The 12,984-nt window shown below is 40.3% G+C and overlaps 1 protein-coding gene across 1 annotated transcript in view; it reads left to right on the forward strand.

The window, feature by feature from the left end:
* LOC138741622 (serine/threonine-protein phosphatase 2A 65 kDa regulatory subunit A alpha isoform) overlaps positions 1–12,984 on the forward strand; it is a 104,533-nt gene that overhangs the window by 51,033 nt on the left and 40,516 nt on the right. Inside the window, exons 10-11 of the mRNA XM_069895974.1 lie at positions 4,779–4,952; positions 11,734–11,794. Of these exons, the coding sequence (XP_069752075.1) occupies positions 4,779–4,952; positions 11,734–11,794 (235 nt within the window). The remainder of the gene's footprint in view (positions 1–4,778; positions 4,953–11,733; positions 11,795–12,984) is intronic.

Raw genomic sequence — 12,984 nt, forward strand, 5'->3', positions numbered from 1 at the left:
ATTATTAATTAACAATGATATAACACTTATCTAAATTTAACTAAATCTATCTACACTTCTCTAACTTTCCCCCAAACGCTGCGTGAATATTGTGATGTGTGTGCAATACCCCAAGCTGCTACAACTCAAGGCCTACTTCTCGAAAGTCCATTCCAAGTTCAGTTTCAGAAATTCACACATTAAGGTTGGAGTGATGTTGACAAGTGGGCTTGAAATTGATACGACACTCAGGCATTAGATGGATGAGGCACGCAGGCCTTAGGTGGATGGCACACGTAGGTTTTAAGATGGGTGAGACTCGCAGGCTTTAGATGAAGTTAGCAGTTTATGAAGTAGATGAAAGAGACTGGGGGAGACAGAATGTTGATTAACTCACAAACCCTTGTTGAGGTACTTCAACAAAATGTCCTTTTTAGACAGGTGCCAACGAACTCCCCTCTTCTTGGGCCGAGGGAACACAAAGCAAGTGATGCTCATGAAACTTCCAAACCCTTTTTGTGGGTCCGCCAAACTCAAGTGACTCTCACTCTGGTTACCATCCAAGCGCAGTATTTCTTCTGCAAGTATGACCCTTTTCATGGGTCAGCCAAACAAAAGTGATCTTCACTCTTTTTGGTCATGGAGTGGCCTTCTCATTTCCTCTAGAACTAACAGGAGCAAATCTGACAGTTTGTCTTTAACAATGAGGCCAATGGTTTCTGCTTCATTCTGCAAATGTATCAAAGTTAGGACCATGCTGTCTCAGAAACATAGAAGCAGGAGTAGGTCATTCGGTCCTTCGAGCCTGCTCCGTCATTCAATAAGATCATGGCTGATCTTAAAAGTTCAGTACTTATACTAAAGAAATATATCTAATTCCCTCTTAAATATATTCAATGAACCTGCCTCTACTGCCCTCTGTGGCAATGAATTCCACAGATTCACCATCCTCTGGGTCAAGAAATTCCTCCTCATCTCGGTTCTAAATGGTTTGCCTATTATCTTTGAACCATGGCCCCGGGTTCTGGACTCCCCCGCCACTGGAAACATCCCTTCCGCATCCATTCTGTCCAGTCCTGCCAGAATTTTATATGTCTCCATGAGATCCCCTCTCAATCTTCTAAACTCCAGGGAGTACAATCCCAATTTGCGCAATCTTTCCTCATAAGTCATTCCTGCCATTCCAGGTATCAGCCTGGTGAATCGCCTCTGCACTCCCTCCATTGCAAGAACATCCTTCCTTAGATAAGGTGACCAAAACTGCACACAATACTCCAGGTGGGGTCTCACCAAGGCTCTGTACAGCTGCAGTAAGGTATCCTTATTCCTATACTCAAACCTTCTTGATATGAAGGCCAACATACCATTTGCCTTTTTAACCTCCTGCTGTACCTGCATGCTCGCCTTCAGTGACTGGTGCACAAGAATCACTAGGTCTCTCTGCACTTCCCCATCTCCCAATCTATTGCCATTCAAATAGTAGTCTGTCCTCCGGTTTGTATTACCCAAAGTGGATAACCTCACATTTATCCACATTGTAGTGCATTTGCCATGTATCTGCCCAGTCCCCCAATTTAACTTCCTGACCCCCTCTTCAGTGCACACAACCCCTCCTAGCTTTGTGTCATCTGCAAATTTGGAGATATTACATCCAATCCCCTCATCTAGATCATTAATGTAAATTGTGAACAGCTGGGGTCCCAGTACAGATTCCTGTGGCACCCCACTGGTCACCGCCTGCCACTCAGAAAATGAGCGGTTTATCCCAACTCTGTCTTCTATCTGCCAGCCAATTCTTAATCCACATCAATACCTTGCCCCCAATCCCATGAGCCTTGATTTTGCATGCCAGTCCTTTATGTGGGACCTTATTGAAGGCCTTTTGGAAATCCAAGTACACCACATTCATTGGCTCTCCCCCATCTATTTTATCTGTCACCATCTCAAAGAATTCCAATAGATTTGTCAAGCACGATTTACCTTTTGTAAATCCATGTTGACTCCGTCCGATCCCTTCTCTGCTAGTCACATGCTCCGCTATTACATCCTTAATAATGGATTCCATCATTTTGCCCACTACTGATGTAAGGCTCACCAGCCTATAATTCCCCGCTTTTTCTCGACCCCCCCTTTTTAAATAGTGGGGTAACATTAGCTACCCTCCAATCCATGGGTACTGATCCTGAGTCCGTCGAGTTCTGGAAAATAATTCTTAAAGATTCTACTATCTGAATGGCCACTTCTTTAAGTACCCTAGGATGTAGATTATCAGGCCCTTGGGGTTTATTGGCCTTCAATTTCCCCAAGACCATGTCCTTAGAGATACTGATTTCTTTCAGTTCCTCCCTTGCATTAGTCTCTGTGTTTCCCAACATCCTTGGGAGGTTATTTGTATCCTCTCTCTCGTGAAAACAGAACTAAAGTAAGAATTTAATTGGTCTGCCATTTCCTTCTTCCCATTATACAAACCTGCAAGGTTTGTAAAATCTATTCTCTTAAAGTGGCAGCCCCACACAAATAGAAATTAACTGAAAAATAAATGGTTTTTGATCTTTGTGTATTAATATCAAAGATGAATTGCTTAATGTTCTAAAACAACCTTAAGTGTGGGAATGTTGATATTCATTGCAAGATGGATTGAATTTAAGTGCAGGAGTTTCTGCTGTAACTGTACGGGGTACTGGTGAGGCTGAGCTGAGGAGCATCACCAGGTTAATTCTTGAAAATGAAAGAGTTTGCTTATAAAATGAGATTGCATGCCTTGTCACTATACTCATTGCATTTAAAAGGATGTGGGGAGATGTTCTTGAAATGTATAAAATTATTGAAAAGAATAGATATGATTTAAAAACGGGAGGTTGTTTCCACCTGCAGGTGAGACCAAAATTAGGGAATGTAGCTAAGGTGTAGGGGAATAGATTCAACACTGCTAAACAGGAAGTGCCTTTCCCAGAGAGCAGTGAACTTGGGAGTTTTCTGCCCAAGAAAGCAGTCAAGGATGACTCATTGAACAAATTTAAGACAGAAATAGATTTCTGAAGAATTTGGAATTGACGTTTATGGGGAACAGGTTTGAGCCATGATCATATTGAATATCAATGCAGGCCCTACAGGCCAAATGGCCTAATCCACCTATTTCTTAAGCAAGGTTATTTTTTTTTTAAATTTTGAATTGAAATTAGTTTGAACAAATGATGCTGCCCACTACACAAGCATATTTTGAATTTTGGTTTGATTAACCTAGTAAATTGCTTTCTCTAACCAGATGTACAAATGAATGAAAATTAATCTCTGCACGTGCAACACCTCTTTTATCAATGCTTTGATCTTCCAGGCATAATGCAGATTCTAAGTATACATCTTTAAATTGTTAATTCAAATTTAGAGTTGGGTTAGATTGAATTGAAATCTGGCAATACGGCTGTTTAATCAGGATTTTAAAAGTGTGGTTGATCAGAAAGAACTAGTTTTTAATGGAAAATTGACTAAAAGAGTGAAAGGTTATTTTGTTGAAATTACAAATTTTGAAGCAGTGCTTCAAAACAAAAGCGATGTTTGTCGACTTCAAGAGGGCCCGGGGTGGTGGGAAATCACTCTCCTCTGACCATTGACGGCTGTACCGTTGAGGTCGTCAAGAGTATCAAGTACCTTGGAGTGCAGATGGTGGAGAATCTCAACTGTTTCCTCAACACTAGCTCCACAGCCAAGAAAGCCCAGCAGCACCTCTACTTCCTGCGAAGGCTGAGACAAGTTAATCCATCCTCCATCCTCACTACATTCTACAGAGGATGCATTGAGAGCATCCTGAGCAATTGTATCACCTCCAGAGGATAGTGGAATTAGCAGTGAAGAACGTTGGGGTCTCTTTTCCTACCATGACGGACATCTACAAGACACGATGCATGTGGAAGGCAAATAACATCGTGAAGGACTTCACACCCCTCTTGTAAACTTTTCTCCCATCTGCCATCTGGAAAGAGGTACCATAGCATTTGGGCCCACATGTCCAGATTGTAGAACAGTTTTTATCCCCAAGCTATCAGGCTCCTCAATTCCTAGAATGTTAGTGTGGCATTATATCATGGTTTTATTTTTCGTGTTATTTTTTCAGATTGTATTAGTTAATTCCTATTTATGTAAATCTGCTTCATGGTCCTGGAGAAACACTATTTTGTCTTTACTGTGCTACTAGTAGTTATGGTATGAATAATAAATAAAGGTGACTTGACGAGTTTGCAGTAAATTTATTTAGTATGGGGGGGGGGAAGCATCTGTGGAGAGAAATAATGTCCCTTCATTCTTGACTTGAAACATTATTAACTTGTTTCTTCATTGGTGTTGCCTGACCTGCTGAATATTTCCAGAATTTTTCAAATTCTAAAATTCATAGCATTTTCTTTTTCAAGTACATCTCGATTGCAGTTATCAAGGAGAAACCATACTCGGGCTCCCTGATTTTGCACGACTTGACTAGGCTTCTATGTACTTGTTCAGACTTCCACTACTGTTGATTTCTACAACTTTCTGCAACCTGGATTTCCCTTTGAAAGATTTTATTGGTTGAAGTACTTGCAGCCATTTTACAAAAATGGACCTTGGTATCAACATGATAGCAGTGTTTAAATTTCTTTTGCAGGTCAGTATTTTGTGTATGCCCAATAAACTACTTAGAAAAGAGTGCAGGAAAAAGCAACATACTTTGTTTGATAGTTGATCAGTCTGCCAGTATTTACAGCATCTCTCGAATTGAGAATATTTTTCACCTTTCCCATGATAAGAAAATTGTCTTTCTTTCCTAGTGTCCTGAAGTTCGTTTGAACATCATCTCCAATCTGGATTGTGTGAATGAAGTTATTGGAATTCGCCAGTTATCACAATCCCTTCTGCCAGCTATTGTGGAGTTAGCAGAAGATGCCAAGTGGAGAGTGCGCCTTGCAATAATCGAGTACATGCCTCTGCTGGCAGGACAGTTGGTATGTGATTTACTTTTAAATATTTTTAAGATGTATTAACAATGGTTGGTAAATGCTTTCCAAGATGAGCCTTGCTGTTAATTTTTCTAAATGCTTCTTTTAATATTAAATGGGAAAGATCATCCCTGTTAAATTTGTTTTTATTCTGTGAAGCAAATAAATTGCTGTGATTGAGTACTGGTATGAGGCCAGAGGACCCAAAAACCCAGCTGCAATAGATATTCAAGACCAGTGGTTACTTAAATAAAAGTTGCTTTTAATTTATCTTTAAACATGAAAACAAAACAGAATCACACTTTAACTTATCGCTATTAACTAACCTAACTTAACCCCCTTCTAATTCTAAGGCACGTGTATCTAATGTGTGTGTGTGTAAGTTCAGAAAAGTTCTTTGATTGACAGTCCAATCTCACTTCGCACTGGTTGCAGGAATTCTTATACTGTGCACAGAATTTAACATTGATGAAGTTCACCAGGCCTTGGTGCTTGAAAGGTAAATGGTTACCACTCAGTAAGGTTCTTGTCGGTTTTCAGAGAGAGATTTATTGTTCCAGGACACCCACAACTGATTCCTTTTAATCAGCCATTTCAGTGTCTTGCCGAAGAAACTTGCCCCATCAGTATTTTCCAGATGATCACCTCTTTCTTTCAGGTCACCACAGAGTTCCTTTTTGTTTTACTTATTTCAAGTGAAACATTAGGCAGCCAGTCCTCACCTCTTGTATGAACCACAAGGGCTTTGACCAGGCTGAACTAAGAACTCACAACCCATCTTCCAAATGGGGTTTTCCACAAGCTTTCCAGCTTGTCCTGTTCCAGTCCCAGCTGCTGCTGCTGCTGATTATAAAACTGCAAAACTGATCTCTCTCTCTCTCTCTCTCTCTCTCTCACACACTTCCTCCTCCCCCCTTCCCCCCCCCCCCCCCCAGAACAGCAAGCTCCACCCAGACAGCCTGTGGCTCCGAACCTAATCCTCTGAGTTCTTTCATCTGTTTCTTTTCAAAACATCAATCCATTAGTGAATTCCCTTGGGTACTCTCCAAGGTTTTTGCAAAGGCACTCGGAGCCAGCCTGTCTGGCTTGAGCAGAGCTCCAGTATTTTAAATGAGATCAGTTTTGAAATGTTTGTATGTTACCTACATTAAAAAAAACCTGCCCCAATTTATCTCCCAAAATCATGTCTACAATCTGTCACAATATATTGCTTTCTTTTAGTCAAAAGGAATTGGAAATAGCTATATATATTCCTACATCCACCAGACTCAGGAAGTCTTGCTTTGTTCTTTTCTATTTTACAGCTCATTGTTTTGATATTGAAATTTATCCCAGACGAGTGGAGATAGAACTTTATATTAATTTATTTATTTATATAGCACATTTTAAACACAGCGGAATGTTTCTCCGAAGTGCTGTACACCAATTAATAATAGAATACACTAAGCACAAAATCAGCAAACACAAAAGACTAGACATTGGACAAGAGAGTCAACTCACAGAATAGTAATGGGTTGAAGAAAGACGTGGGTGGTGACAAGCTGCCTAAACACTCTGAAGCGGCAGACTCAGTCCCGTACCCTACAAACCCAAACTATCTGGGTGGGCATTGCATCTCCCTAGTCAACCATGACAAAAGCGACCCCTAAACCATGGATTCATAAACCTAGACAAAGATGGGAGACAGACTTAAATGTGATAGTAGATGAGAAGAATTGGGTTGATTTATGTCGACACTGTATGACTAATACAATAAATGTAAGATACAAATTGGTTCAATATAATTTTTTTACATCAGCTACACCTCACGCCACAGAAATTAAATAAAATGAAATCAGATTCATAAGGTAAGTGTTTTCGATGAAGAGGTGGGAACTTTTTTTAAACACTCAACCTGGTCTTGGGATAAAGTAAAGCCTTTTGGGCTGGAATTAGGACTTTTTTTGGATCAAATTACAGCAGCCCAATTTCCACAAATTTTTTTAAACTTGAGAATTTAGGGTTGGGGAGGGGAATGTTGGGTAATATCATAATGTATTTGATATTCAATATATTATTGTTTTTTTGAAATATATTTAGTTAAAATTTTAAATAAAATATTCAAACCAAGAGAAAAGAGAGGCCAAGACATATCTGAGGTCAGGGGAATCCATACAAATTTGAAGCTTATCATCATTTCTTAAAGCTGCGGCCATTATAATGCGGTGCATCATTAGGGTAAGATGCAACACAATTTAGACTTTAGACTCAAAAACATTATGTAAAATTACCTAAATTACAAGCTAAACTAAATTTATTATAAATAAAACACTCAATTGCAATTATATTAAAAAAATCTGTGCCACCAATACTTCGTCTAGAAACTAACACTAGCACCAAGGGTTGAAAGACGGCAGCAGCCCTCGGTGGCTTCAGTAAGGAGTCTTTCCGTTCACATTCTCTGGTGCCTTGGGTTATAATATAGGCACCTCAGTGCCCCACAAGCACCTACATTGCCGCCAACTCCCACACCATCACCCCTTAGGAGCGCCCGACCAGTCTGGAGAAGTCTTGGTTCCACAAAACAGTCCACAGTTCAGCTCCATAACCTTGGTGAAGCATCCCCTTGAGCACATCTGCTAACTTCATCCAGCAACAAATCCTGGGGTCCACCTCGGTTATCTCATCCCCAGGCTAGGCCGCACTGGCCTTCACACCAGTCGCTTAGGCCGCACCGCTGTCCTCCAAGCCTCCACACCGACATTCCAGGTATCCACTTCAGCTGTCAGGACCTCTTCAATAGACGCTCAGACAGAGCCAGAGTTATCGCCAGCGAATTTTTCAGGCCGCAGTAGATCCCTCAAACATTCCCTGGTGCTTGTCCCTCGGTTCCCGTGCCTCCAACATTGTGCACGACTACGTACTTCAGGTAATGTGCACTGGAGTCCGGAGAGCTGCATCAAGCTGCAGTCACGTCACCATCTTCTTGCCAGTAAACAGATACGGTGGTTGGTGTGGAATTGAGATGGAAAGGCAGGAAGGCGGATGCTGAGGTACAGCATTTATAGAGTAATAGAGCTGTATAGCACAAAAAAAATGATCCCATTGGCTCAGTGCTTCCAAGCAAACCAAGATGTCTAGCCAGGCTGGTTCTGTGGCCCACATCCCTCTTAATCTTTCCTGACAAAATTTCTTCTGAACATTGTAATTGTAGCTGTCTCAACCCCCTTTGAAAGCTCCTTTCCTATCCCTAACACCTGTGCAGAAAACTTTAAACTATTTCCCTCTCACCCTAAACCTCTGCCCTCCAGTTTTAAACTTTCCTGCTCTGGGAAAGAGACTGACTATTCATCTTGTCTATGGCCATCATGTTTATGATCACCTTTTATATAAGGTCACCTTTGGCTTTCTACACACCAGGGAAAAAGTACTCTGCACAATTCGAATGACCTTGTTTTAGGAAGAATGCCGTTAAGCTTGAGATCTTGCAAAAAAGATTCATCGTGATTAGATGGTTTGAGTTGCAGGGAAAGGCTGAACTGGTCATTTAATTTGCACCATTTCAATAGTCTTTGATTACTTATTTTCATAAATCATTGCTAAATTCATTGCCTTCACTTCATTTAAGGATTGCAACTTTATAATATATTTAGAATGAAAACTCATGACATTAATTTTTTAGTACAGTGAATTTAAATTTCTGTACATTTATTTTATTGCTGTTTTTTAGATGCATTTGATTCTTTAAATGAAAATGTAGAGAACATATTTTAAATGTTCAACATGCTGATTAGATCAAATTTTGAGAAAAGTTTGGGTCACCAGTATTTTGATTGCCTTGTATTACATCTCAATACTTCTGATTGTTATATAAAAAATAGTCACCCATGTTGCAGTGAATTATCTAAAGTTAAAGGTGCAATATTGTCACCAATGTTGGCTAATAACATAACATAACATAACAATTACAGCATGGAAACAGGCCATTAGGCCCTTCTAGTCCGCACCGAACCAAACACCCCTTTCTAGTCCCACCTCCCTGCACAATGCCCATAACCCTCCATCTTCTTCTCATCCATTTACCTGTCCAACCTTTTCTTAAATAATACAATTGACTCCGCCGCCACTATTTCTCCCGGAAGATCATTCCACACGGCTACCACTCTCTGAGTCAAGAAGTTCCCCCTCATGTTACCTCTAAACCTCTGCCCCTTAATTCTTAACTCATGTCCTCTTGTTTTAATCTTTCCTCCTCTTAACGGAAATAGTCTATCCACATCCACTCTGTCTATCCCTTTCATAATCTTAAATACTTCTATCAAATCCCCTCTCAACCTTCTACGCTCCAAAGAATAAAGACCTAATCTGTCCAATCTCTCCCTATACTCTAGATGCTTAAACCCAGGTAACATTCTGGTCAACCTTCTCTGCACTCTCTCCACTCTGTTTATATCCTTCCTCTAATTAGGCGACCAGAACTGCACACAGAACTCCAAATTAGGCCGCACCAACGTCTTATACAATCTCAACATCACCTCCCAACTCCTATATTCCATGCAATGAACGATGTACCGTTACTCCTAAATCTTTCTGCTCTTCTGTATTCCTCAATGCTCTCCCATTTACCACGTATGTCCTATTCTGATTCTTCTTACCAAAATGAAGCACCTCACACTTATCAGCATTAAATTCCATCTGCCATTTTTCAGCCCACTTTTCTAAGCAGCCCAAATTCCTCTGCAATCCTTGAAAACCTTCTTCATTATCCACTATTCCACCTATCTTAGTATCGTCTGCATATTTACTAATCCAATTTACCACCCCATCATCTAGATCATTAATGTATATAACGAACAACAATGGGCCCAATACAGATCCTTGAGGCACACCACTGGTCACCAGCCTCCAACCTGACAGACAATTATCCACTACCACTCTCTGGCCTCTCCCTTTCAGCCAATGTTCAATCCATTTGACTATCTTAAAATTTATACCTAAAGACTGCACCTTCCTAACTAACCTTCCATGTGGTACCTTATCGAAGGCCTTACTGAAGTCCATATAGACAACATCCACTGCGCTACCCTCATCCACATTCCTAGCCACCTCTTCAAAAAATTCAATCAGATTGGTCAAACATGACCTTCCTCCCACAAATCCATGTTGAGTGCTCCTGATCAGACCCTGTCTATCCAGATGTTTATAAGTACTATCTCTAAGAATTTTCTCCATTAACTTACCTACCACAGACGTCAAACTTACAGGCCGATAGTTGCCAGGCTTCCTCCTTGAACCCTTTTTAAATAACGGAACCACATGCGCAATGTGCCAATCCTCCGGCACTATCCCCATATCTAATGACATTTGGAAAATTACCGCCAGAGCCTCTGCTCTTTCCTCCTTCACTTCTCTCAATGTCCTGGGGAAGATCCTGTCTGGTCCCGGAGACTTATCCACCTTTATATTCTTCAAAAGCCTTAAAACTACACCTTTTGTAATCTCTATATTCCCCATATTTACCCAATTTGCTTTTTTTATCCCACATCTCCCAATATCCTTCTCCTTAGTGAATACCGAAGAAAAGAAACTGTTCAATATCTCCCCCATTTCTCTAGGTTCCACACACAGTTTTCCACTCTGATTTTCTAAGGGACCAATTTTGTCTCTAGCTTTCCTCTTACCATTAACATATTTGTAGAACTCTTTTGGATTAGTTTTCACCCTGCTTGCCATAGTTTCCTCGTACCTTCTTTTAGCTTTCCTAATTCCTCTCTTAAGATTCCTCTTACATTCAATGTATCTTTCAAACATCTCCTTAACTCCATGCTTCTTATATCTAATGTACGCCTCCCTTTTTCTTCGAACCAAGTTTCCAATATTCCTTGAAAACCACGGCTCTCTCCAACCTTTTGCCCCTCCTTTTAACCTAACAGGAACATAAAGCTTTTGCACTCTCAAAATCTGATCTTTAAAAGTCAAAATCTAATAATGGAGGAAAATATATTTTCTATAATTCCACCCATACTTCAGTGCTTTTTCCACTTTAGTATCAGTTTGGCACTTGTAGACTGGCAAATTCTTGTATCAATAACTACGTAATTGTGCAAGTCCAGAATGAATCTGGGTTGCTGAATACTTCAACTCATTCTACCTGATTTTTACTTTTGGGAAAATGATGAGAATAAAACACATTGATAGCATAGGCTTAAAATCGTTGTTCTGTTAAACAATATTTAAAAGTGGTAATGGTGGAAATAGCAGATTAAGCTGGATTCCCTTACGTACGTAATGTGCAATAGAATGAAAAATACAACAGACGACGGAATTTTTTTGGCTGTGCTGAAAAGCCGTAGAAGGGACCTTCTCAGCAGTTGGGCACCACTCTTTATGCGTCATCATTTCTTTCTGATGAAGGGTCGATGACCTAAAATGTTAACTTTCTGACATCTCTAACATAATCCTAATCTTATTTTGACAGTAAGAAATATATTAAGGGATTTAAAAAAAATAAAGTACCTTGAATATGGATAGATATTAAGTGAGTATACTTTGTATGGTGTTCTGCTGTATAATCTAGTTTTGTACAGTTCTTTGAAGCATGTTGGCCCTTCTTTCTCATTTCACTTCATTCCAAACCCCATTGATATCTGTTTAGCATGTTGTAAAATGGCCAAGAAGGCAGGATTAGAGGTTACAGACCAAGAAGGCTGGAATGAGAATGCTTGATACAAAATTGAATATCAATGAAGAAATACAGAGGTTCAAAGTATTATTTTGCTAACTTTCTTTTTTTTCAAAACCTGTTTAGGGAGTAGAGTTTTTTGATGAGAAGTTGAACTCCTTATGTATGACGTGGCTAGTGGATCATGGTGAGTATAGGCTTCTGCAGATGTCCTTCATAGTTGTTCAGGGACTCACTGATGTGTACATGTTCTTGATTTAATTTCTCAACTTTACATAAACAGTTCTTTCCAATGTTAATATCTGATTGATAGAATGTTCTGTTGCTCCTTATAATGTGGCTGAGTGTTATTTGTTAAGCTCCAGTGATGCTTGATGTTTAACTAGCAGGAGATATCTTTGTGGTGTCTAGAGTGAATGTAAAACATTATTAAATTGGAGAGACTTTATAATTTTGAGGAGAAGTGATCCAAACTATGACTAACTCATTGTCTCCCTGGGGAAATGAACTATTGCAGCATTCCTGCAGCCCAGCTAACTGACACACTGTCTTGTAGTTGTCAAGCTTTAATTTGTATCTTCAAAATTTTGAGAACTAAATATACTTTTCACATTATCCAGCCGAAAGACCATTTCTATGTTTTGTCACAATTCATTTCAATTTGCAAGAGTGCATTAGACCATGGGATATTCAGTTTTGGCACTTTCCAATTGCAAAATGGCATTGACTGTAATGAAGGCAGCAGACAACAAAACAGTGCACTAGAATCCCTGAAAAGGCTGATGACCCTGTGCTATCTGCCTGCTCGGAGGTTGACATCAGAGCACCATTCAAGTGGGTGAAGGCGTCAGGCCTTGATGACATACCTGGCAGGGTACTGAAAATCAGAGCCAACCAACTGGCTGGATTGTTGCAGTCAGAGGTTCCCACCTGCTTCAAAAGGCCTCAATCATCCTGGTGCCCAAGAAGAGCGGTGTGAGCTGCCCAGTAGCATTAACTTCTGCTGTGATGAAATGCTTTGAGAGGCTGGTCATGGCCAGAATTAATAGGTACCTAAGCAAAGATCTGGATCTGCTGCAATTCGCCTATCATCACAATCGCTCCACATGCAGTGCTGGTCAAGAAGTGCACTACATTGTGGGCCAAAGGGCCTGTTCTGTGCTGCAATATTCTATGTTCTAAATACACAAAAATGCCACCGCCTCCATAGGAGGCAAAGATGTATAACCAATATTTTGGGACTGAGCCCTTCATCAAGTTATGAGCAAAGAGCAGGTTGGCACCGGAATAAAAAGCTAGGGGAGGATGGAAGAAGGGACAGGAAGCAGAGCAAAGGTCAACAGCCAGAAGGCTATAGGTAGATAGGGATAGGAGGGC

Source organism: Narcine bancroftii, chromosome 8 (genome assembly GCF_036971445.1).
Source record: "Narcine bancroftii isolate sNarBan1 chromosome 8, sNarBan1.hap1, whole genome shotgun sequence".
Classification (NCBI taxonomy): Eukaryota; Metazoa; Chordata; class Chondrichthyes; order Torpediniformes; family Narcinidae; genus Narcine; species Narcine bancroftii.